General features: G+C 47.3%; 1 protein-coding gene across 1 annotated transcript in view; it reads left to right on the forward strand.

Moving 5' to 3' along the window:
• Nucleotides 1-24,269, forward strand: part of LOC144269695 (antigen WC1.1-like) — a 56,962-nt gene extending 32,693 nt beyond the window's left edge. Inside the window, exons 5-18 of the mRNA XM_077825508.1 lie at nt 1,075-1,394; nt 1,630-1,939; nt 7,773-8,090; nt 8,170-8,484; nt 11,048-11,362; nt 11,917-11,979; nt 12,055-12,369; nt 12,793-12,823; nt 13,192-13,334; nt 15,623-15,718; nt 17,178-17,261; nt 21,944-22,033; nt 22,672-22,809; nt 24,028-24,269. Of these exons, the coding sequence (XP_077681634.1) occupies nt 1,075-1,394; nt 1,630-1,939; nt 7,773-8,090; nt 8,170-8,484; nt 11,048-11,362; nt 11,917-11,979; nt 12,055-12,369; nt 12,793-12,823; nt 13,192-13,334; nt 15,623-15,718; nt 17,178-17,261; nt 21,944-22,033; nt 22,672-22,809; nt 24,028-24,176 (2,687 nt within the window). The 3' untranslated portion in view covers nt 24,177-24,269. The remainder of the gene's footprint in view (nt 1-1,074; nt 1,395-1,629; nt 1,940-7,772; nt 8,091-8,169; nt 8,485-11,047; nt 11,363-11,916; nt 11,980-12,054; nt 12,370-12,792; nt 12,824-13,191; nt 13,335-15,622; nt 15,719-17,177; nt 17,262-21,943; nt 22,034-22,671; nt 22,810-24,027) is intronic.
• Nucleotides 24,270-25,731: the final 1,462 nt, after the last annotated feature.

Below are 25,731 nucleotides of genomic sequence, written 5' to 3' on the forward strand. Positions count from 1 at the left end.
GTGATGTGGCCTCAGCTGGAGTACTGTGTCCAGTTTTGCTCGTCACTGTTTAAGAAAGATAAGGACAAATTGGAGAATGTCCAGAGGAGAGCAACAAACAGAGTAAGAGGTTTAGAAAACATGATCTGTGAGGAAATGTTGAAAGAATTGGACATTTTAAGTTTACAGAAGAGAAGACTGAGAGGTGAACTGATAACAGCCTTGAAATAACTGAAAGATTGTTTCTCAATTGCTGTCCAGATCCACCAAGGGTAGGACTAGACAATCATTTTAGATTTCAGCAAATGAGATTCAAATTAGATATTAAAAAAAAAAAAAACCTTTCTAACTATAGGGATAATTAAGGACTGGAACAGGGTATTTACGGAGGTTGTGTAATCCCCATCATTGGTGACTTTGCACAACAAGTTAGACAAACGTCTGTCCGGGTGGCCTAGGTATACTTAAACCTCCCTTGGTGTGAGGAGATGGACTAGATCACCTCTTGAGGTTCCTTCCAACCCTACATTTCTATTATTCTGTGGTTTTATCAGCTATTCAGACCTGCTGATGTGAAAAAAAAATGTTGATCCCTGATAAATGCCATTTAACATGCTCCTTAGGTACCAATAGATTGAAGAGAGATTCATTCTCTTCAGAGATATGAATAGACATCCTGCTGCTGTCCAAAACCAGAAATGTGTATTGAACACCTCTGCCTTTTCTCCCTCATTATTAACAATTTTACCATCTCCATTTCTAATGGGCCTATAGTATTGTTAGGATTTGTTTCTTTGTTTGTTCCTAATATACTTAAAAAACTCCTTATTTGTCATAGTTCTCCCAGTCACGGAGTTTATCCTGATGTCTTTAGCTTCCCTTATCAGTATTCTTCATATAATAACTTCTAAAGTATATTGATTTGCTCTAATTCCCACTATTTCCATTTTTTAAAATATATTGCCTTTTTATTTGTATTGCTGCCTTCACTTTGCCACTGACCCAGAATGAGCTTTTAGGTAATGTTTTATACCAGTGGAGCACTCCAACTCCCAAAGCCCCCTTTATAATTTTCAGCCTTCATTGACTTTCTAGGACACATTAAGCCCCAGCTGGTTGGAGGAGACAGTGCCTGCTCAGGACGTGTGGAGATAAAACTTGGAAACACATGGACCACAGTCTGTGATGCACACTTTGATCTGCAAGTTGCCAACGTTATCTGTAATGAACTACAGTGTGGAATAGCTGTATCTACCCCAGGAGGAGGTCACTTTGGAGAAGGACAAGGGTTGATCTTAACTGAAGAATTTCGGTGTGTGGGGAATGAGTCTCTCCTATTCTCCTGTCCCAGGATATCAAAAATGAATCAGACATGCTCACACACAAATGATGCTGGTGTCATATGCTCACGTAAGAATTCAGCACAATGTCTTTAAAATCCCAATTCTGTGTATTCTAAATTATAGTGAAGCAATGTACTAATCTAACTGTGTAGGGATCTGGGTTTGATAGGGTTGGATCAAAACCCCAAACAAGCCAAGATAATGAGAAAGGGATCAAGTGCCCCTGACTTTCCTTTCTTTTACTATTTGCTATAAAATATCTTAAATGCTCCTTCTCTAAACTCCTTCTCCCTTCTCCCCTGGGCACACAGGGTTCCGGCTGGTGAACGGCAGCACAGCGTGCTCAGGGAGGGTGGAGATCCAGGTTCTTGGTGCCTGGGGAACCCTCTGTGACTCACGCTGGGATTTACCAGATGCCAACGTTCTCTGTCGTCAGCTCAACTGCGGCTTCGCTGTATCAGCCCCAGGAGGAGGGTATTTTGGGAAGAGAACTGGCTCTGTCTGGACAGACACATTTCACTGCAAAGGGACTGAAACCCATTTGGGCCATTGCCCTGTTACTGCCCTGGGGGCCTCTCAGTGCTCACACAACAATGATGCCAGTGTGGTTTGCTCAGGTAAGTGCAAGAGAGATGCTGGATTAAGGACACCTGCCCCTCAGTGTGTGATGCTGCCCTAGAGTAGGGGAACCTCAGGACACAGCAAGGGGAGGGGGAGCTAGGTCCTAAAGCACAGAAAATAACAGTAAATATATTAAAGAAAACATTTAAGTCAATAATATCATCACAAAAGAACAGTTGTGACTGGGGAAAGCCCTGGATACTCCAGTAAAAACATCAGCAACTCTGTCCTGACGCAGGGCAGCGGAGCAGGGTCAGCACTTTGTCCTTCGGGTTACATCAATGCCACCAATTCATTGTCCCCAGCCTTCTCCAATAGCAATTAGAGGGGGAGTTGGTAGTGACTCCCAATGTGGAGCTTGCTTCACACTTTCTATTATAAAATATTCTTGGCACCTTCTTGAGAAGCTCTCGCACCTTCCTTGATTGCTGGAGCCTTTGCAATTTGGGAAGGGGTCAGTGCTGGGGCCAGGGAGATGCCTTCTCCTTGTGTAGTCAGATTCCTCCAGGTTTGGCTGAATTATAAACTGCTGAAAATCAGCATTTTCCTTCTCTCACGTGAGTTCCTGGGGGTATTTTTGGTAGCCCACCACAGAGAAAGTAGTGCTTTCACTCACTGAGGTTTTTTTTTCTTTTTTCACACCTTTCCAATTGAAAAAACTCCAAAGATTTTTTCCCCTGCTTTCTTACTTTCTTACACATTTTTACCTTTTTCTAACTTTTTACAGTGGAAGAAAAGATGAGCAGGGGATTGGACTAGATGACCTCCTCAGGTCTCTTCCAATCCTAATATTCTGATTGTGTGAAAATATAGGAAAGGGGAGGAAGTGGCAAACCTGTACATCCAAAATCTGGAAAGGAAAATTGAATGTTTCATTTTCCAAAAGTTGGAATGAATCGATATATTAGTGAGAGTCTAAACAAAAATTTTCATTCCATTTCCACATCCCAGTATCTCAGATCTGTTTAAAAATTGAAATACTGCATTCAAAAAACATCACAGGAAAAATTTTGAGTTGCTGACCCGCTCTAATATTTAGCTTTTATAAAAATAAATAAAAAAATAAACAGCATTATTTAGTTCATTTAGTCAAAGGCACAAGAATTAGAAAATACCAGAATTAAGGTTATCTATGTAATGTTAATTCAGTCCCCCACCCTCACTTCTGCATATATATTATGATACAGTCCAATTGCATGCACATATTCTATTATTCTCACCTACCCCCAGCTCCTGCCTCCTTCAGTGCACAGGGAGGATGGTGCTCAGGGGATGGAGGAGCTGTAGAATATTTCTTTTTATCCTCATCATTCAACCTGTGACCCAGGGCCTTATTCTCTCTACAGACCGTACAAACACTGCACTGAATACAGAATTATTAATTTCTTCATTGGCTTTTCTATTGTGCTCGTTACAGTAGTGTGAGAATGCACCACAAACATTAATGAATTTGTCTTCATAACACCCCAGGAGATAGCAGACTCTTATGCGGTCCATTTGAAAAGTGACTTAGGCACTTAGAAGCCCAAGAATAACATTTTCAAAAGGCCTAAGTGACTTAGAGACTTAAATCCTATTTTCTCTAGTAACATAGGAGCCCAAGAACCATACAGACTTCCCCCTCTTGCTGCCTAAGTCACTTATGAAAATGGCACTTAAGCTCCTACATCATTTAGCTGCATTTGAAAATTATACTTACAACAATTAAAGCCCAAATTCCCAACTCACGACTAATTTGGGGTGATTGGGCTGCAACCTGAGACCCTCAGTGCCTGATTCTCCAGAGTACTCACCATTTCTGCAGAGTTTTATGTGTTCAAAGTACTCTCCAGACATTAATAAACCTCACCAAGCTCCAGGGAAGTAGGGGGGTAAGTATTATTATTAGCTCCTGTGACAGGTTGGATCACGGACACCCCTTGGGGGCTGCCACCTGATGTGCCAAGACTACTTCTGCCCCTGCTTTCCCTGCCAGCTTAGGACTCCAGCACCCTGTCTAGCTGAGCCAGACATGCCAGTCTGCTCCAGCAAAGACCCAGGGTCTGAAATACGTGCCCCAAAGCTGCAGACTTAACTGAAAGCAATTTAGGAAGCATTCTTGCTTTTAACACTCAGATGTCCAACTCCCAATGGGGTCCAAACCCCAAATAAATCCGTTTTACCTTGTATAAAACTTATATAGGGTAAGCTCATTAATTGTCCGCCCTGTATAACACTCGGAGAAAGATATGCACAGCTGTTTACCCCCCGTCCCTGGTATTAATACATACTCTGGGTTAATTAATAAGTAAAATGTGATTTTATTAAATACAGAAAGTAGGATTTAAGTGGTTCCAAGTAGTATCAGACAGAACAATGTGAATTACCAAGTAAAATACAATAAAACATGCAAATCTAAGCCGGATACAGTAATAAAACTGAATACAGATAAAAATCTCACCCTCAGAGATGTTTCAATAAGTTTCTTTCACAGACTGGATGCCTACCTAGTCTGGGCACCATCCTTTCCCTGGTACAGCTCTTGTTCCAGCTCAGGTGGTAGCTAGGGGATTTCTCATGATGCCTGCCCACTTTGTTCTGTTCCACTCACTTATATATCTTTTGCATAAGGCGGGAATCCTTTGTCCCTCTCTGGGTTCCCACCCCTCCTTTTCAATGGAAAAGCAACAGGTTAAAGATGGATTCGAGTTCAGGTGACATGATCACATGTCACTGTCAGACTTCATTACCTGCTTGCCAGCATACAGGAAGACTGAGAAGTAAAACAGAGCCATCCACAGTGAATTGTCCTGGTTAATGGGAGCCATTAAGATTCCAAACCACCATGAATGACCCACACTGTGCATACCTACAATAGGACCTCAGAGTTATATTTCATATTTCTAGTTTCAGATATACGAGTGATACATTTATACAAATAGGATGACCACACTCAGTAGATTATAAACTTTGCAATTATATCTTACAAAAGACCTTTTGCAGGAAGCATATTTCAGTTACATTATATTCACACTCATCAGCATACTTTCATAAAATCCTACAGAGCAATGTCACAGCTCCATTTTACAGACGGTGAAATGGAGAGAGAAAAGCAAAGTGACCTGCCCAAGGCCACCCAGTGAGTCAGCAGCTGAGTCAGGGGTCATACAAGCAACAGCCTCACGCTGCACAACCCCGATTTATCCATCCTGGGCACTCAAAGTGGCCAGGGTCCTGCGGGAAAATAATTCACTAGAAAATTAATTTTAATGGCCAGTCAATCTGGTTCCCTTGTGCCTAAATGGAGCCCGTCTTATGGGTCTATAGATCCATAGAGTTTTAAGACCCAAAAAGGCCATTATGATCATCTGCTTCTCCCCTCACCACAAGGACCCCTCCTGCTTAATGAAGTTTCAGCTCCCCTTTCTGCTCCATCTTCAGATCCATGTACAGAGTCTCCATAGGGCTTCTTGCCTGGCTGGAACTGGGGTCCTTACAGAGAAACCTATTGCAGAAGCCCCGGATTTCAACCTTCTTCCTAATAATGGACACGTAGCTTCCAGGACTGACCCCCACAGAGCCCAGAGTCACTGGTGCCGTTACACACCATGACTAAGCCTATGTGGCCCTGCCCAGAACTCTCAACAGACATCTACTCTCCTCTTTACAACTGATATCTTTGTACCTTGGGGGCAAAAAACCTCGCAGTTCTCCTGCTTCTCACAGAGGCTGCTACCGGCATTCCTTACTGAATTCCCTGCAGCCCTGCCCTGCCTCTCCTAACCAGCTACCCAGCCCAGACCCTGGTTCTTGGAGGGAACTCCTCAGCATATGAAGATCCTGATTTCTCCCTACAATTGCTGGAAGGAGAATCCCTTCTAAGGAAAAACACCTGGTCCCTTCCATACGAGCTCCATCTGCCATGATCCCATCCGGCCTTCCTGAGGGGCTGTGGTACCCAGTTATATCCATGAGCCTCCTCGGAAAGCCCCAGATCTACTCTCTACCCTCACACTACACTAGCGGCATACCTAGGACAGGAAACTTGGGTGGGCCCCAGCTTTTGGGGGGTGGGCAGTGACAGGAGTAGCAGAGGGAGGGGTGCAGGAGGAATCCAGTGCCCTGGGAAGGGGACAGGAGGTAGGGGGGTTCTCCTCCCTTCACCCCTTCCAGCCGGCCCTTACCGCTCAGCAGTCACCCCAAGCTGAGGCTGCCCGGGGCACACAGGCTGCGGGGCATGCCTAGGGTAACCAGATAGGAAATGTGAAAAATTGGACAAGTGGTGGGAGGTAATAGGCGCCTACATAAGAAAAAGCCCCAAATACCAGGACTGTCCCGATAAAATCGGGACATCTGGTCACCTAGGTGTGCCTTTTGGGCAAAGTGGGGTCCCACCAGGGCTCAAGCTCTGCTCACCCTTCCCGACCCTGGCTCAGTGTCCGTCAGCCCAGCCACGTCCCTTTCCTGCCGGTGCCGGGAGCTGCTGCCCCGGTCTCTGGCCCCAGCACTAGCCCCACCCAGACCTGCCCTCAAGAGGCACACCCCCTGTGGGGCTAGTGCTGGGGTTAGAGACCAGGGGAGCAGCGCATGGTGCTGGCAGGAGAAAGATGCGGCCAGGCTGACGGACACCAAGCTGGGGGTGGGAGTCCCAGCCTGTGGATTCTGGGAGCTCCGGCTCTGATTTGGGTGGGCCTGGATGATCACTGGGTGGGCCACAGCCCACCTGTGGTTACATCCCTGCACTACCCTAGCTGCATGCAGGGAGGTCCAGTCTTAGGGTGAACTCCTGGCTCTGTTGAAGTCAATGGAGGTTTTACCATTGCCTTCAGTGGGGCCAGGATTTCACTCTTACCCTTGAAATGTTATTTGGCTACCAAGATCCTTGAGCTGGTTGGATCCAGTGCGCACACACTGCACCCGTCAGGTCGCCATACTAGTACATACTGTACCCGACACAGCCAGTGGGTGTGCCCTGCACTGACTCTGCTGTTGATTTTAACATAGTCAGTCTCTCTTGGCTGCACCTGGGTCTGAACTCGGGGAGTAATTCCTAACTTACCATCTTGCTGTCGGACTCTCGGATTCTGAGACACACGTAAAGACTGAGATTCACATCCCAAGGGAGTCACAATATTCACCAGCAGAGCATGTCCCCTTCCCCGCCCCACACACAACCTGCTTCTTCTGCAATGAATTGACCAGCTGGAATCTCACGTTGGACTCAGAGATGACACCACACTTCAGGGGACAGCTCCAGTTAGAACCACCAGTGCAGGGAACTATCTAACATGAGGAGCTCCTGCACTGGATCTATGTGAACCAAGAAAGTTGCCACCTACTGAGCAAAGATCAGAGGGAACTAAGGGAATTTACCAACAATAACCTGTTCCTGACCACCATGAACCATTGGCCAAACTCCTTCAAGGCAAACTTGCCTAAATCATTCACGACCCACCTGCTAAGTGCTTGTGCAGACACCGTTCACTGGCTTCCAGGCATTTAAGCCTGGATAAAGTGACTACAAACCTCAGCAGCCATTCCACCACCACACACAGAGACTATTTTCCCAATCAGTAATCTGCAGGAATTCCCTCGCTCACTCATTTAGAGAGTCCGTTGGCAAGCCCTTGTGTCAAGCTCAGAGTTTTACAATCCTCATAGCACCTTCCACTTATAGATTCATAGGAATAAGTGTCTTCTGACAGAGGTTGTTCCCTTTAACACTGTGACACACTCTGATCACTGGCTTATACCTTCTTATTGAGAAATAGTCCACAATTTCATGTGCATTATTTCTAGTGTATAAGAGAGAATGTTATTCAGTGTGTTTCCCATCTCTCCTGAGCCCAGGTCATTCTGAATCACTCAGACTCCTGAATGGAGAGAGCCGGTGCGATGGGAGAGTTGAGATTTCCCTCCGTGGTGTGTGGGGCAGAGTGATGGATGACCAGTGGGACATGAACGATGCCAGCGTGGTGTGCAGGGAGCTCCAGTGCGGAGTCGCTGAGAAAGCTTTTATCCCCCCGAAGTCTGAGAATGGAACGGGCCCTGTGGGGCTGAGAAGGGTCCAGTGTGCAGGAAATGAGACTCGTCTGACTCTCTGTGACATCTCCACATCTGAGACAGCCCAGGCAGGAATTGCTGAGGACGTCGGTGTCCTTTGCTCAGGTGATTCATTTCCAAATCTCACAAACATTTTCTGTTCAGTAGGAAAATACATATTAACAGCTGCGATCTATCCCTGCAGGGAGCCGGCGGATCAGACTGGTGAATGGGACAGGTCGCTGTGCCGGGAGAGTGGAGATTTATTACAATGGCAGCTGGGGGACAGTCTGTGATGATTCCTGGGATGTTTCAGACTCCGATGTCGTTTGCAAACAGCTGGGATGTGGACGCGCCATCAATGCAACTGTCTCTGCTCATTATGGGCAAGGATCCAGGCAGATCTGGCTGGACGATGTGAACTGCTCTGGGAACGAATCCGATCTCTGGGCGTGTCCTTCCGGGGGCTGGGGCCAGCACAACTGCAGACACAAAGAGGACGCGGGAGTTCTCTGCTCAGGTCTGTTCTGGGAATGCTCACGTGAGCCTGGTTACCAGGGGATTAAATGGAGGGGGCAGATGTTTAAGGAGATTGCTGAGAGTGACACTCTCCCTGACTGTCTCTGCCTCCCTTTCCCTTCTGTAACTACCTACCAGGGTCACCATTAGAAAGTCCTCAGCTCCCACCCAGAGGTGTTGGAGATATTGCAAGATTTCCCTTAGAATGCTACAAGGCTGCATCTCAGGTATCTAAAGGAGATTGTATCATGGAAAGCAGTGACTGAAAAGAAAGTAGGGTCCAAGTGGAGAAATAAGTAAACATAAGCTCCCAGTGCCGTGAATGGCAAAACGGGCTAATGTGAACCTTGGATGTATAAACAGGGGAGTAGTGAGTAGGAGTGGGGACTAAATTTTACTGTTGTACTTGGTACTGGGGAGACAGATACTGGAATACTGTGTCCAGTTCTGATATCCACAAAAATTGGAGAAGAGAAGAGCCAGAAAACTTATCTGATGAATAAAAGCCTTACGGTGAGAGATTTCAGATGCTGAATCTCTTTAGCTTGTCAAAACGATCAAGAGGTAACTTGATTGCAGGGCATAAATCCGCTCACAAGGAGAACATACCACTTACTAAAGGGCTCTTTAATCTAATGCAGAAAGGCAGAACAAGAGTCGATGGCTGGAAGCTGAAACCAGACAAATTCACCTCAGAAATAAGGCCCAGGTTTTTAACAGGGAGGGTGATTAACCATCGGAACAAACTACCAGGGAATGGTTCATTCTGCATCTCTTGAAGTCTTCCTGTCTAGACTGGATGCCTTTCTGGAAGCTATGCTTAAGTCAAACTCAAGTTATTAGGCTCTATGCAGCTGTTTTACAGACAGTCAAATTATTTGATCTCATGATCCCTGTCACACTGTCTGGAGAGGCTCACGGCACTGAGTGCCCACCTCAGGGCAGATGGTGAGAAAGGCAATACCCCAAACTGCTGGTGTGTTTTATAAGTAGATTTCACCAAGCCAGGAACAAATGTGAACTCCTGGACCAATGTTCCCTCTACTTTTTACATCCATGTGCGGAATGAATTTTGTTATGTGCACCAGTCTAGAGGTGATGTGTGGTGGGGTGGGGCTGAGGGGTTCAGAGTGTGGGAGGCAGTTCAGGGCTGGGGCAGAGGGTGCACAGGGTGAGGGCTCTGGCTGGGGGTGCGAGCTCTGGGGTGGGGCCAGGGATGAAGGGTTTGTAGTTCTGGCTGCCCTGGGGCTGTGGCAGGAAGAGAGGACTCCCCCAAGGCCTCTCTTGCTGCAGCAACCTGGGGCCAGGGGAGAGGCACCTCTCCCCACTGCGGCAGCTCCGGGGCTGGGGAAGAGGTGCCTCTCAACCCTAGGCCCCTGTGGCTGCGGGCCTATGCGGTCTTTGATAGCCTTCTGTGCGTCCATATGGCCATGCAGCTCAGAGGGAACTTAGTCCTGGATCACTGTATCTATCTTACCATGGAGTCACAGACAGTCCCCTTAGACTCTCCAGTCTATTGTCACCCAAACAAACTGGACTTCATCATAAGTGGTCACTTACACCAAAAATCACATCACATTCAGGTTTCTTTCAATCCCAAGAGACCAGTCACTTACTCAGATCACTTTGTACCCTGGATCTTACACCAAAGACAATGCCTGTAGCCAATCCTGTAATAAAGTATGTACAGGTTTATTCACTAGGAAAAAGAAATAAAAGGGTTGTTTACACGGTTAAAGCAAGCAATCATCTACACACAAATGAGTTACCATTTATATCCTCGGAGTGACAGAGTTGTAGTGATCTGTCAATTCCAAATGTCCTTCAGCGCTGACCCAGGGGTAACCCCTTGGGGTCTCGGCCTTCAGTTTGGTTTCTTTAGCCCTGTCACAGTTCAAACAGCCAAAAAGATGAAAAATCTTCCCATCTATTATTTTTATTTCCCTCTTCCAGCCTTCAAAGCAATGGGATAAGACCTTCTGCATGTACTACATGCAGGGGATGGGCGGCGGGGATCATTCCCGTGCCTGAGTTCACAAGTTCAGAGCAAACATTTTCAGTTATAAAGCAAAACTTGCATATGTTCTTGTAGCATGGACCATAGACATTACAAGTGAGATTAATGCCAGCAGCAACTAACCAGCATTTCATAAAGTCTAAACACTCAATACATTCTTCCAAGACTAATACCTGTTTTCAGCAAAAGTAACACACATGTGACCCTGCCTGGTCTCCAGCTACAAGATTGTAAGTTCTCAGCTAAGGCCTGCAGCCTGGGCAAGAGCTGGCATCTGACCTGCCAATGTCACAATCCTTCCCGGCCTTCATCTATTACAATCTGTATGTAGCTGCTGCTAAATGGTGGCCTTCCAGAGATGCCCACTGTATTTCGAAGGGGCCTGTGGTGTCTAAAAGAGTCTCTTACTCCTGGAGTAGTTCTCTAGCAGTTGCTCCTGCAGAATGATGCACAGGATTGTTAGCAATCACTGGGATTTTACTCTTCACACCCCAGTTCATTTCAGAATCAAATGATTTAAATTCCCTTTTTCTGCACTTCCTTCTAGAGTTCACAGATCTGAGGCTGGTGAGCGACAGTGACTGTGCAGGGAGGCTGGAGGTTTTCTACAATGGGACGTGGGGCAGTGTTTGCTCCAATGCGATGTCTGGAGTCACCCCAGCAATTGTCTGCAAACAGCTGAACTGTGGGGACGGAGGGCAGATTGCAAGTGACTTTGAATATGGACCAGGTTCTGGTCCCACGTGGCTGGACCACGTTGCATGCAGTGAGCAGCACAGCTCCCTCTGGCAGTGCCTGTCAGACCCTTGGGATCCAAAGTCATGTGATAACCGAGCAGAAGAGACCCATATTTCTTGCACTGGTAATTAGGAATCTACCTGCATGCGCGTGTGCAAACCCACATATACACGATGTGTTTAATTAATTGAAAGGTTAGGATAGAACTGTTGTTGTTGTTCACATCTCAGTGTAGGCAGATTTAAATTCTCAACACAAGATACAAACATATTTTCATGATGTTTTATAGGAACAACCATTTGTCTGATTAACAACAAACATGGAAGTTAATCAATTAATTTTAAAAGAGACCGGTGTTGGACACTGCGATAAGGTAGTCTGAGAGCCGAGAAAAGCCTCTCCCTAGAGACCGTCATGAGACAGCTCTGTGGTTATTAATCCTTTTGGGATGAACACTCAGAGGTGGGCCCAGAACTGGAATCCCCCACAAGTCTGGGTGCATGTCGGCCTGTGTGTCTGAGTAACAGTTGAATAGCAAATTAGTTAAGTATTAAATGACCCAGAGTTCACATTTCAGTTCACACAGTGCTGAAATTAGGGGTTTAAAATACAGATAAATTCTACTCCCACATCACACACACAACCCAGTGCATTCACCTCAGCTTTTTCTCTCCATAGGGAAAAAAACAAAACCAACTCAGACCCTGTTTGCCGAATGCCCGAACTCTCCAAGCTGCACAGGTATCTCTGCTTCTCACTGTCTCCCTCTTGGTCCCTAAGTTGTCCCAGTAACATGTGAGGTTTCTGCATTTCTAGACCAAGAGAAGTTACGCGTCGTGGGAGGAGAGGACAGATGCTCGGGGAGAGTGGAGGTTTGGTACCGTGGCTCCTGGGGAACAGTTTGTGATGACTCCTGGGACATGGCGGATGCTAACGTTGTGTGTAAACAACTGGGCTGTGGATCTGCTCTATCTGCCCTGGGCGAGGCTGCTTTCGGCGAGGGGACTGGTCCCATCTGGGTGGAGACGTTGAATTGCAGAGGGACAGAGTCATCTCTCTGGGACTGTCCTGCCAAGCCCTGGGGTGAGAGCAACTGTGGTCATAAGGAAGATGCTGCCATGAATTGCTCAGGTGAGTGACAGGAGATGTTTCTGCTACATGCTGTAATATTCAGGGAAAAGGATGGTTTAGCTCACCCATCCTCTTTGGTCTCAGACCAGGCCCTCCCATCTCCTGAGTGCCGGAGCATCCTGGATGTTGAGGGGTGGAACCTTTGTGGGGTCAGATTGGCTCAGGCATCAGCCCACATAGCCCCTGCATTCATCACAGGCCCCACTGTGCTGGTTTGTTATGAGAGTCCTCATTGCTGCACAGAGCACAAGGGACTTGGGCCCTAAATCACTAACAAACAGGTCCTGTGCTGCTGTGAGGGAGTTCGTGGAGGTGACAGCTGGAGACAACCAGGGACTCTCAGAGGTGAGGATGCCCCTCAGGAACAAACACGTCACCTCCCCCTTACTACAGGTTCCAAGTTTCCTCCCTTTAATTTTGCAGGTCTGACAGAGATGACAGATTTTCCAAATACCCCAGTTAAAGCATCTCCTTCCTCCCATCTAGGGTTAAATTTCCCTCGTGCTGGGTCACAGTGGAGGAGCTGCAAGCTGCAGCCTGAGGGAAGGAGCTCCTTTCCATGGCTTGTGACATCTGAGGGCCAATGACACCGGGGTGGGAGCTGCAGGCCATGCTGAGCCAGAGGATTCCTGTCTGCTGGCTCCAGCTGACCGGGCAGGGCCCATGATTTAAACAGCATCCTGTGAGCTGCCCCCATGGTGCACAGACTGTGTCCCAGCCCATTACCCTGCTGTCCTGGGCCCTGCAATGAGTGACTGGGGAGCTCCCTGGGGGCCCCTGACTCTCACAGGCTAATCTCTCCCTGTTGCATGTTCATTTCCATCCAGCTCCCCCACGCCGCCCTCCGACCGACAGTGGGAGAGTCACGGTGCCGGTGGTCATCTGCATTATCCTGGGGGCCCTGCTCTGCCTGGTCTTAATCATCCTGGGGGCGCAGGTGCGAAGTGCCAGGGCACAGCGCAGAGGTGGGTCCTGATTGGTGTCACTGTGTGAAATGCCTCTGCAATAGCAGGGGGGATGCAGGGTGTCAGGGTGAGGGGCGATACCAGGCTGGGTGGGGTGGCCAAGGGTGCCTGTTAACTCCTCTCTCATTGAATATTTCATTAACTGTCTGGCAGTGGAACAGTCCAGCCATGAAATCTGGAGATGATACTGGCTAGGGACCTTTACAGTTTCAGAGAAACGGCATCTGTATCCCCACCCGCCCCCACCCTCCGGTGATCCACTCCAGGAATGCCTACTCAGGCCTCCAGCCCTCACCTGTCTCTGGGTGGGAACCCCCTGTCCCATCTCCATGTGGCCAGGGGTTTTTAAGACTGCACAGCCCCCTGCCTTCCACTGTGATACACCCAGCAAACCAGTCTGCCTACAGGCCAGCCCCCATGCTGTGCTTTCTCCCCAAGGGCTAGGAGCAGCGCATTGCCAGCAGTTACAAGTTACCACCCAGCTCTCTCTCAGCAGATGACACCTTATTCCTAGGATAAAAGTGTCACAGAGAAAACATTAAAAACAATAAAAATTCCTCCACACTTGCTGAACATACCAGAATTCACCCATCTTCCTCATGGGCAGCCTGGTAGACCAACATCCCTCCTACGATTCAGTGTTGGGATCCCCATGGACAGAAGGTCCTGCCCATTTGCAGAATCAAAATGAAGGCCCTGAGTCTTTTTAAACTCAGCCTTTCATATCAGAAGTCCTCCTTTGTCTCTTGGTCTCTGGTAACCCAGTTTGAACCAGTCTGTATAAACCACCCTGAAGGTTGTTACCTTTCTGGAGTTTTTTACAATCTCAGTGATTGACCTTAATCATCCCCCCACCCCACCCCCCGACACACACACTCAGTGTTTTTTCTTTCTGGAGGAGCTGTGGTAACCCTCCGACATGCAGTAGAACATAAACCATTCATAGCTTTAATACAGTGATTCCCAAAGATACTGCCTGGAGCTGCAGTATCTGCCACAGGGAGGGGATCTGAATATCATGAGGAGAGACATCATGGAAAAGGGACTGAGAGAAATTGGAAATATTGTCAAGGAAAAAAGGTGTATAAAAATAGAGCTGTGGTAAATAGTTGTGAAGAGAGTGATCCAGTAGAAAAGACAATCTTAGGAAGGAGAAGTGTGGGAAAGGAGCATTTTACTGTCTTGTACTCAAAGCTGGCACTTGTAGGGGATTTTACATCTATAACAGACTTTATACAAACATTAGCTACCAGCTCCTTGGCAAGAAGATAGAGCACGGGACTGCCATCAACATACATGTAACAGTCACAACTTTGCAGTAAGACAATGACTATAATCAGATCTCATGCTTCAGGGCTTCAGCCAGTCTCCTGCAGGGGTCAGGAAGGAATTCTGGGAAGCCCCCATCTTTGTGTTTTGTTTTGCTTCATTTTGTTTCTTGCCCTTCTCTGAAGCATCAGGCATTAGCTACAGAGGGATATGTGTCACTGGATGGGCTGGACCAGTCCTCTGAGGTGATACAGAGAAACCTCTTTCAAAGATAGGTGGGTGGTGTGTCTTTTCCACATGTTCAGGGTCAAACCAATTGTCAGATTTGGGGTCAGGGAGAAATTTCCCCCCAGGTCAGATTGGCAAAAAGGGACCTTGGGGGATTTTCCTCTTCCTCTGAAGCATGGAGCGTGGATCACCTGCCAGGATTATCAAGGCATCTCTCAAGTAATCAGTTCCCTGCCATTGCAGGGGCCTTGGGCATTGGTGGCACCTTACTCGCTCCTGCTTTCTGCCTGTGGCACACAAGAGTTTATTCTCCTGAGGACTGAAATGCTTTACTCTAAGTGCATCTTTGGGCTCAAACCTAGGGGTATCTGGGTGAAATGCAATGGCCTGTATTATACAGGAGTTCAGACTAGATGTTCTAATAGTCCCTTCTGGCCTTAAACTCGATGAAAAAAAAGAGGTTCTCACCATTTTGCAGAGAAACACCTGCGTGGGGGAAGAATTATTTAAGCTGCTCCAAAGGGGAATAGCCAGAAATAATGAGATGAGATTAAAAAACATTTAAGATGAATGTGAGGAAGCTTCCTGACAGCGATCTAGCCCTGGGAACCATCATCAAAGGGCTGTGGTGGAAAGAAACCCTGTCACCTGGCTCATTTAAATTCCAGCACTGGGAATGTGCGGAAGGGTTCAGGATCGCACTGGGCCCATGGGGAGAGGCTGGATGATCCCATAGTATTTCCCATCTCTGGTTTCAATAACCCTGTGCAAACCCTGCCCTTTGTTTTCAGGCTCCAGAAGACCCTTGGATCCCTTCTCTGAGGCCGTGTACGAGGAGATTGATTATAACCTGATGAGAAAAAAGCAGGAGATGTTCAGTCGCTCAGGTGTGTGGGTCTCACTCTTAACAGGCAGCAGCTATTAAATGCCCTGTCCATCTGAGGCCCTGACCCAGAGTTAAATCACTGTAGCTTCAGCCCTGTGAGCTTGTCATTGGAGCTGGGCACAAGTCTCCGTTATGAAATGTTTTGGTGAAAAATGCAGATTCAGAGACACTGAAACATTTCACAAATTCCTGTCAATTTCACCCAATTGTTCCAAATACACACAGAATGATTTATTTCATTTCAACACTTTCTAAAGAAAACATTTTGTTTTTTCAATTAGATATTACTTTTCCATTCGAAATTTCCTTTAATATTATCGGAAAGAAAACAAATCAACAAAAATTAACGAATGTCCAAAAGAACACCAAATGGTGTCATTCAACATTAAACTTTTTTTTTTACTTTTGCATTTCCCAAAAATTGACAAAAAAAGTCATTTTGGGCTCAACTCAAAACAATCTTATGTTTTGCTTTTTTCCCCCAATGGTCAGAAAACCGAACCACCTGGTTTTTTTACCAAGCTCTAGCTGTGGGAGCTGGGTTTGTGGTGAGAGCAGCAGTTACTCATGTCGACTGAGAGAGATGGATTTGCTTCCCACTGTACACTGAGTGTCCCAATTCTAGGAACAATTAATTTCCCATCTGCCTGTCCTGCAGCCTTGGCGTGTAACCAGTGAGGGGTCAGGAAAGCGACTGGGGCAGGCTAAACTATCATTTGAAAACTTCTTTGGAGCAGGGGATGTTCTTTGCCCCCCTCCCACCGCAGCCACTGGTCTGCTGTGTCAGCTCCCTCCTGCCCCCGGAGCAGAGAGATCAGCCCAGGAGAGCCTCATGAGTTTGAGTCCCGGCCCTTTTATCCTTTGTGCCATTTTGTCTCAATGTCTGATGAGAACATCCTGCCCAAGGGCTCTGCTGTGGTGGAGCTCTGAGAACATGCTCAGGGCATCCCCCAGCATCACTGCCAAGATGGTTACAGTGAATGACAAAAAGAAAAGGGGTACTTGTGGCACCTTAGAGACTAACAAATTTATGAATCACAGACTCTGCTTTGGGCCTTTCTTGGTTTAATTTGGAAACACCATGGAGGGCTGATCGACTGATTCATGGGGGAGGTGGGTATTTACCCTTAAGAGGGAGGAGTCCCCTCTGTGGCTGAGGAGGCCAGGACAGTTGTGCAACTTCCCTGGACCAGCAGCCAGAGACTTACCTTTCACTCACCACAGCATCCTGCAGGTCAGATTGCATCATCCCCTCAGTCACATTTACCACAATAACATGGAGATTTCTCTTGGGGAGTCTGTGTCAGACTCTCACTGCTCGGAGTTGCTGTGAGTCACCACGTCCTGTAGAGGAAGGTACAGACTGAGACTGGAAATCCTGCTCCAGGCCCCGGATATGTTCCCAGTCCCACAATTCTGCTGTTCTCACTGTGATGAATTTCTGGTTCTCGTCTCTCCAGTCTCCTATTCAGATGATTCAGTGACGAAGCTGCAGTATTACACCGGGGACAGCGAGGGGGAAAATGATCCTGGATCAGAACAAGGTAATGGGGGAGGGGCAGACTCAGGCCAAGAGACCCAAATCTGGGCAGAGAAATGAATTTCTATCACACTTTCTGCAATCGCAGCCATTTCCCCTCACACGGTTCCCATTTTACACAGTCGGGTCTCATCCCATTGAACAGGATTTCTGTCAGAATCTCAGGATGGGAACATGTGACCATCTCCTGAGCACACTGAGTGGCTCCCAGTGACCTCCCCAGGTGAGGAGCTGGAGGAGATGGATCAGTCTCTTTGGGTGGAGGCGTCAGTGCCCAGCAGGGCTAGTCTCTTGTCCCCAAGAGAGAGACGAATTAATCATAGAATCATAGAATATCAGGGTTGGAAGGGACCTCAGGAGGTCATCTAGTCCAACCTCCTGCTCAAAGCAGGACCAATCCTCAACTAAATCATCCCAGCAAGGGCTTTGTCAAGTCTGACCTTAAAAATTTCGAAGGAAGGAGATTCCACCACCTCCCTAGGTAACACATTCCAGTGTTTCACCACCCTCTTAGTGAAAAAGTTTTTCCTAATATCCAACCTAAACCTCCCCCACTGCAACTTGAGACCATTACTCCTTGTTCTGTCATCAGCTACCACTGAGAACAGTCTAGATCCATCCTCTTTGGAACCCCCTTTCAGGTAGTTGAAAGCAGCTATCAAATCCCCCCTCATTCTTCTTTTCTGCAGGCTAAACAAGCCCAGTTCCCTCGCCTCTCCTCAAAAGTCATGTGTTCCAGTCCCCTAATCATTTTTGTTGCCCTCCTCTGGACTCTTTCCAATTTTTCCACATCCTTCTTGTGGTGTGGGGCCCAAAACTGGACACAGTACTCCACATGAGGCCTCACTAATGTCGAATAGAGTGGAACAATCATGTCTCTTGATCTGCTGGCAATGCCCCTACGTATACCTCCCAAAATGCCATTGGCCTTCTTGGCAACAAGGGCACAGTGTTGACTCATATCCAGCTTCTCGTCCACTGTAACCCTTAGGTTCTTTTCTGCAGAACTGCTTCTGAGCCATTCGGTCCCAAGTCTGTAGCGGTGCATGGGATTCTTCCGTCCTAAGTTAAGGACTCTGCACTTGTCCTTTTGAACGTGATCAGATTTCTTTTGGTCCAATCCTCTAATTTGTCTAGGGCCCTCTGTATCCTATCCCTACCCTCCAGGGTATCTACCTCTCCTTCCAGTTTAGTGTCATCTGCAAACTTGCTGAGGGTGCAATCCACACCATCCTCCAGATCATTTATGAAGATATTGAAGAAAACCAGCCCGAGGACCGACCCTTGGGGCACTCCACTTGATACCGGCTGCCAACTAGACATGGAGACATTGATCACTACCCATTGAGCCCGACAATCTAGCCAACTTTCTATCCACCTTATAGTCCATTCATCCAGCCCATACTTCTTTAACTTGCTGGCAAGAATACTGTGGGAGACCGTGTCAAAAGCTTTGCTAAAGTCAAGGAACAACATGTCCACTGCTTTCCCCTCATCCACAAAGCCAGTTATCTCATCATAGAAGACAATTAGATTAGTCAGCATGACTTGCCCTTGCTGAATCCATGCTGACTGTTCCTGATCACTTTCCTCTCATGTAAGTGCTTCAGAATTGATTCCTTGAGGACCTGCTCCATGATTTTTCCAGGGACTGAGGTGAGGCTGACTGGCCTGTAGTTCCCAGGATCCTCCTCCTTCTCTATTTTAAAGATGGGCACTACATTAGCCTTTTTCCAGTCTTCCGGGACTTCCCCCGGTCGCCATGAGTTTTCAAAGATAATGGCCAATGGCTCTGAAATCACATCTGCCAACTCCTTTAGCACTCTCGGATGCAGTGCATCCGGCCCCATGGACTTGTGCTCGTCCAGCTTTTCTAAATAGTTCCAAATCACTTCTTTCTCCACAGAGGGCTGGTCACCTCCTCCCCATGCTGTGCTGCCCAGTGCAGTAGTCTGGGAGCTGACCTTGTTCGTGAAGACAGAGGCAAAAAAAGCATTGAGTACATTAGCTTTTTCCTCATCCTCTGTCACTAGGTTGCCTCCCTCATTCAGTAAGGGGCCCACACTTTCCTTGAGTTTCTTCTTGTTGCTAACATACCTGAAGAAACCCTTCTTGTTACTCTTAACATCTCTTGCTAGCTGCAACTCCAGGTGTGATTTGGCCTTCCTGATTTCACTCCTGCATCCTCGAGCAATATTTTTATACTCTTCCCTGGTCATTTGTCTTATCTTCCACTTCTTGTTAGCTTCTTTTCTGTGTTTAAGATCAGCAAGGATTTCACTGTTAAGCCAAGCTGGTCACCTGCCATATTTACTATTCTTTCTACACGTTGGGATGGTTTGTCCCTGTAACCTCAATAAGGATTCTTTAAAATACAGGCAGCTCTCCTGGACTCCTTTCCCCCTCATGTTATTCTCCCAGGGGATCCTGCCCATCATAGAATCATAGAATATCAGGGTTGGAAGGGACCTCAGGAGGTCATCTAGTCCAACCCCCTGCTGAAAGCAGGACCAATCCCCAATTAAATCCTCCCAGCCAGGGCTTTGTCAAGCCTGACCTTAAAAACTTCGAAGGAAGGAGATTCTACCACTTCCCTAGGTAACGCATTCCAGTGTTTCACCACCCTCCTAGTGAAAAAGTTTTTCCTAATATCCAACCTAAACCTCCCCCACTGCAACTTGAGACCTTTACTCCTTGTCCTGTCCTCTTCTACCACTGAGAATAGTCTAGAACCATCCTCTCTGGAACTACCTCTCAGGTAGTTGAAAGCAGCTATCAAATCCCCCCTCATTCTTCTCTTCTGCAGACTAAACAATCCCAGTTCCCTCAGCCTCTCCTCATAAGTCATGTGTTCCAGACCCCTAATCATTTTTGTTGCCCTTCGCTGGACTCTCTCCAATTTATCCACATCCTTCTTGTAGTGTGGGGCCCAAAACTGGACACAATACTCCAGATGAGGCCTCACCAATGTCGAATAGAGGGGAAAGATCATGTCCCTTGATCTGCTTGCTATGCTTCTTTTTTGTGTTTAAGATCAGCAAGGATTTCACTGTTAAGCCAAGCTGGTCACCTGCCATATTTACTATTCTTTCTACGCGTTGGGATGGTATACATCCCAAAATGCCATTGGCATTCTTGGCAACAAGGGCACACTGTTGACTCATATCCAGCTTCTCGTCCACTGTCATCCCTAAGTCCTTTTCCACAGAACTGCTGCCGAGCCATTCGGTCCCTAGTCTGTAGCTGTGCATTGGGTTCTTCCATCCTAAGTGCAGGACCCTGCACTTATCCTTATTGAACCTCATCAGATTTCTTTTGGCCCAATCCTCCAATTTGTCTAGGTCCCTCTGTATCCTATCCCTGCCCTCCAGTGTATCAACCACTCCTCCCAGTTTAGTATCATCCGCAAATTTGCTGAGAGTGCAATCCACACCATCCTCCAGATCAGTTCCCGGAGGGAGTCAAAGTCTGCTTTTCTGAAGTCCAGGGTCCGTATTCTGCTGCTCTCCTTTCTTCCCTGTGTCAGGATCCTGAACTTGACCATCTCATGGTCACTGCCTCCCAGGTTCCCATCCACTTTAGCTTCCCCTACTAATTCTTCCCAGTTTGTGAGCAGCAGGTCAAGAAGAGCTCTGCCCCAGTTGGTTCCTCCAGCACTTGCACCAGGAAATTGTCCCCTACCCTTTCCAAAAATTTCCTGGATTGTCTGTGCACTGCTATATTGCTCTTCCAGCAGATATCAGGATGATTGAAGTCTCCCATGAGAACCAGGGCCTGTGATATAGTAACTTCTGTGAGTTGCGGGAAGAAAGCCTCGTCCACCTCATCCCCCTGGTCCGGTGGTCTATAGCAGATTCCCACCATGACATCACCTTTGTTGCTCACATAAGATTGTCCTATGTTATAATTACAGATGGGCTCAGACCAACTCACTGATCCAAACCCACCAGAACTTTGTGGGAGGGGGAATTTGCAGATTCTGACCCCAGCTTCGGATCTCAGTTTTGGGGCCGGCACCTGTCGCTATAACAGGCTGAAGCAAAATCCTGGACCTGAACTTCCCAGCCTGGCCCCATCTTTAATTACAAACAGGGCGGCATTACTACCACAGCTGCTCTCAAGGGAGTCCATGATTTGGGCCCTGTGGGAGTTTAACCTGTGGCTGGGTGGGGGAGACACTGAGCAGATGAGCCAGTTGTGCTGAGAAGCTGGAGCGCTGCCAAGTTGAGCCCTGGGCTGCCTGAAAGGCTAGTGGAGAGCAGGAGCTCACAAAGGATCAGGCCAGTGACCTCCCAGTGGGAGCTTTAATTCCTGCAGAGGAGACATTCCGCCCCCCAGTGAAACAGGAAAATTCAAACCTGTCTGCAGAGATCAGCTGGATTCACACTGGCCGGTTCTGGCCTGGCAGTGCCCATGTTCCAACCTGTTATCTCAGCACAACCCAGATCCTGCTCCCACTGAAACACATAAAAGAGCTGCTGTTGGATTCTGCAGGGACAGGATTGGCCCCTTGTTATTTCTGGGACTCCTGTTTCACTGTAGTTCTCTGACTTGTGCCCTTCTTCCCATGGGCCCCTGCGACTTCCCCTCTCACGTGCCATGATACACAGCTGTAGTTAGAAGGGCCACCTGCACTGAAGAGACGCTGCTGGTGCCCTGGGCTGAGTGTGGTCTTTGCTGTTCCAGAGGGAGTTTCCCCAGGGGGGTCTCAGTTGGATTACGATAACGTGCAGGAGCCTGCCTTGAACGACGTCCCCCAGACTCCAGAAGGCCGAGGTGAGCAGTGAATCCGCCTCCTGGAAGCAACGTCACTCTGATAAAAAACTAACTGTATTTCTCAGTAGGGACAATAGTGGTTTGTTAAGAAAACCAGGAAGTTCACCCACCAGTATTGTCTATTGGCGTAATGCTGGGGGCGCTGACCAGGTGCATGACAAGAGCTGTGTGGAGGCCCAGGTGTAGGGAAGCATGTGATGTCCAAAGGCATAATAAAGGCCCATAGCAGGGACTGAAGGAGCAGTCTGCTCAGGAGCTGCCCACGCTATAGTTGGCTCAGGTCACTGTCCCAGCTTATATACGTCTGTGTCAGACATGCTGTGCTGGGGGGGACATAGAGATTTTACACCCAAGGACCCATGTTCCAACCTTATTAGTTGGCTCCCTGCCCCCCCACGCTTGTAATCTAGGAGCTCTAGGATCCTCTCAATTAGCTCCTGAAATATATCAAATCAATGTGATATGTGAAATCCCCCAGTCTGAGGGTTTCAGAGGAGGGCTTCTCTTAATGCCCTGAAGGTGGAAGTTAAGTGCTGAGAGATCCCCAGGGACCAGTGAGGCTGATGCATCTGCAGCAAGTAGTTTATTTCTGTCTTCACTGTGCATATTCTCTTAATTACTTCCCATCTTCACGTCAGATGCCCCTGCTCTGCCTGGAGATGTCCCAGGGACTGTTTACGATGATGCCAGAGAAGTGTCTGTCCCCGAAGGTGACCCTGGCTTGGGGCAGAATGATGAAAAAGGCACTGGGGCGAGTGACAGGGATGCACAGACAGGTGAGTGGAGAACTGTTTGCACTTCACAGTGTCTCTGCAGAGTCGGGTAGCTGGAAATGTGGGGTACACAGCAAGGGAACAGCCCTGGCCAACCCAACGCCTGTGAGAAAACCTCTCCTTCTCTCATCTCTCCATTCCCTCAAAGAAGAGGCTTCAGTGCCTGAAATAGAGAGAGGAAAAGTAGGATCTGATCTGGGTGGTACTTCCTGGTCAAACCAGCAGGATAGCTCAGATTCCCTCAAGCTCTAGGTTCAAATCCTTGTGTGGCTGCCCTACTCTTGATGTACTGGATTCCTACCTATTTACTGAACGTGTATCTTTTGGGCAGAATCTTATAAACCAAAGTCATGTTACTGCTGCACAAATGCTAAAGAGCCCATGACACTTCCTGTAAAAGTCGGGCTTAGCCCATTATCCTTGGCCTAAGTTTCCACTCCCCTCCCTGTTGTGCCATGAGCAGAGGAGGTGCAGTGGTGATGAAATGTGCATTGCTTAGTACTTGATGCTTATCTTCATTGTTAGGGCAGAGTGAAAGTTCTGATGTCCTTAAGTGCTCCTGGCTGGTAAGTGCTTGGGATTTTTTTCACCAATGTACAGGTAGCTATAGCTGGCACTGGGCAGTGTTAGCTGGTCTGGAAACCAAAGGTTTTAATTTCTAGACTGTGTATCGAGATGATGGATTAGAACTTGTTCTAGACCAAGCCAGAAGACTGAAGGGGGAACAATTCCTAACCCACACCATAGAGCAAAGGTTCTCAAACTGTGGAGCACAGAATGTATTCTGGGGCAGCATGAGAAGCCAGAGCAGAGAGCAGCAGCTACTTTCCAGGTGCCCAGCTTCGAAGGCAGCGCTGCAACCAGCAGCAGCGCAGAAGTAAGGATGGCAGCGTATGGTGTTGCCACTCTTACTTCTCTGCTGCTGCTGGCGGTAGTCCTGCCTTCAGAGCTTGGCAGCCGGGGAGCTATGTACTTACATGGCTCTTTGTGACTCAATGCCCGACTGCTTTTCATATTTAGTGAGAGTTGCATGTTGATTTTTGTAAATCGGTAGATGTACTTGTGTGGTGGGGGTGGGGGGCATCAACTACAATGGACACAAAGAAGGGGGATGATCAAATAAGTTTGAGAACCACTGCTGTAAACTCTGCCTTGCTCTGCTGCTGCCCATCACCGTAGAGGGGATCCACTGACTGTATGTGTCTCCCTTGGTATTTTCAGGTGGGAGTCTGCACTCGCGAAGGAGTGAAGGTGTATCTGGGATGGAGAAGGAAACCCTGTTCCTGCCTCTGGGAGACACTGGTTATGATGATGTGGAACATTGTGACTCTGGGGGATCAATATCAGAACAATGTGATTGGACAAAATAACCTTGTGCTGATGTAAACGCTTCGCCTCTTTCTCTTAGAAATGCTCCCCCTGTTATGATGGTCCAGAGACAGTCCCTTCCAGTCTGATAGACAAAGCAGGTGTTTTTATAAGATTTGTATGAAGTTGCAAGAAATACAAGTGTGAGAGGGAAAAGATTCATAAACTTTCTTTGTATAATTTTCCATTGTTTCAAGGGGTGGAAGTTTCCTGCTTTTTTATGCCTGTAATTTCTTCATCTTGAATTTGTGCCTTTTTGCATATTAAATCCTTTCTGAAAGTCTTCCCTGTTGTGGAAGTGTTTCTTGCCAGAAGAATTGTTCAGTTTCCAGGGTTCATCACAGGGAGAGGCTGAGATACAACAAACCAAGAGACAAGTGCAGGCCACCTCTGGGTATGGACGGCTGTCTGATGGGAGGTGAGTTTACACTGAATGTTCTATCAGGCATGTGGTAAAAGTGAGACACCAGCAAGAGAACATTCTGAGATGAGCAACATGGTTGTTCCTAAACCTAATTCAGATCTGAAACTTTCCCTGAATCCAAGGAGATAAATGGGAAATTATATCTGGGTAATTCACACCTGAACTGAAGGAAACGGTAAAAAGAATTCCCCATTAGCGATAAATACAGAGGATGAATATTTCTGCTAGGACAAAAAATAAATTTTATAGAAAATAATGACAAGAGGAGGGTTAATAAGAATCTGGGTTTCCACTGAAGCAGTAAGGCTAAAACAAGTAACAAGTCACTGAGTTGTTACTAGAAACCCCAGTAAAACCGATCGTTTTCACACAGTGGAATATTTATTTCCATGACAATCTACAAATATAGTTTAAAGTCAATGCTGAGCTGAGTACTGACTAGTGGAGAAGCCAGAAGTGTTCTCTGGATGAACCCTCAGTGAAATCAATACCAGAATGCCCACAGAGTACATCACTATTTCACAGAAATATCTTTCTTTCCTTTACCACCAATCCTGCTTGCAGTTTGGTCACTTCATCTGTAGAAGGATAGAATGGAAATAGAAATGATGAGAGAAGGAGTTTCCAATCATCTGCATTCAACAGGGTCAGGGGTCATATGAAGACGCAGAAATAAGCAATTTACTTTCAAAAAGAGAAAAATTAAAAAGACATAACTGAGACATGTCACTGACCCGTGGAGACTGAGGAGGGAAATCTCAGGGGCTGTGCTACCCTGTTCCAGGGCAAAGAGAGGAGGAGAACTCCCCCAAAAATGACACCTGCAGATCCTGGAGAAAAGGAAAGAGAACAGGGACAGCAGTAGGTGAAGGTGACTGAGTAGGGGATTCCCTTGTATAAGTGGGGGATGTTATAGAGATATTGTGATCTAGATCACTTGGGTCCATTCAAACACTGAGCGTTAATAAAATGCAAGGTCATATTTCTGTGACTCGGAAGAGGATTTAGGTGTCATAGCAGACAAACAACTCAGCATGAAATCCCAGTGCCATGCTGTGGCCAAAAGGACCAACGCCATCTTTGGATATTTTCATGGGGTCAACTCACTGCACGTGGTGCCTCCTCCTGGCAGC

Source organism: Eretmochelys imbricata, chromosome 1 (genome assembly GCF_965152235.1).
Source record: "Eretmochelys imbricata isolate rEreImb1 chromosome 1, rEreImb1.hap1, whole genome shotgun sequence".
Classification (NCBI taxonomy): Eukaryota; Metazoa; Chordata; order Testudines; family Cheloniidae; genus Eretmochelys; species Eretmochelys imbricata.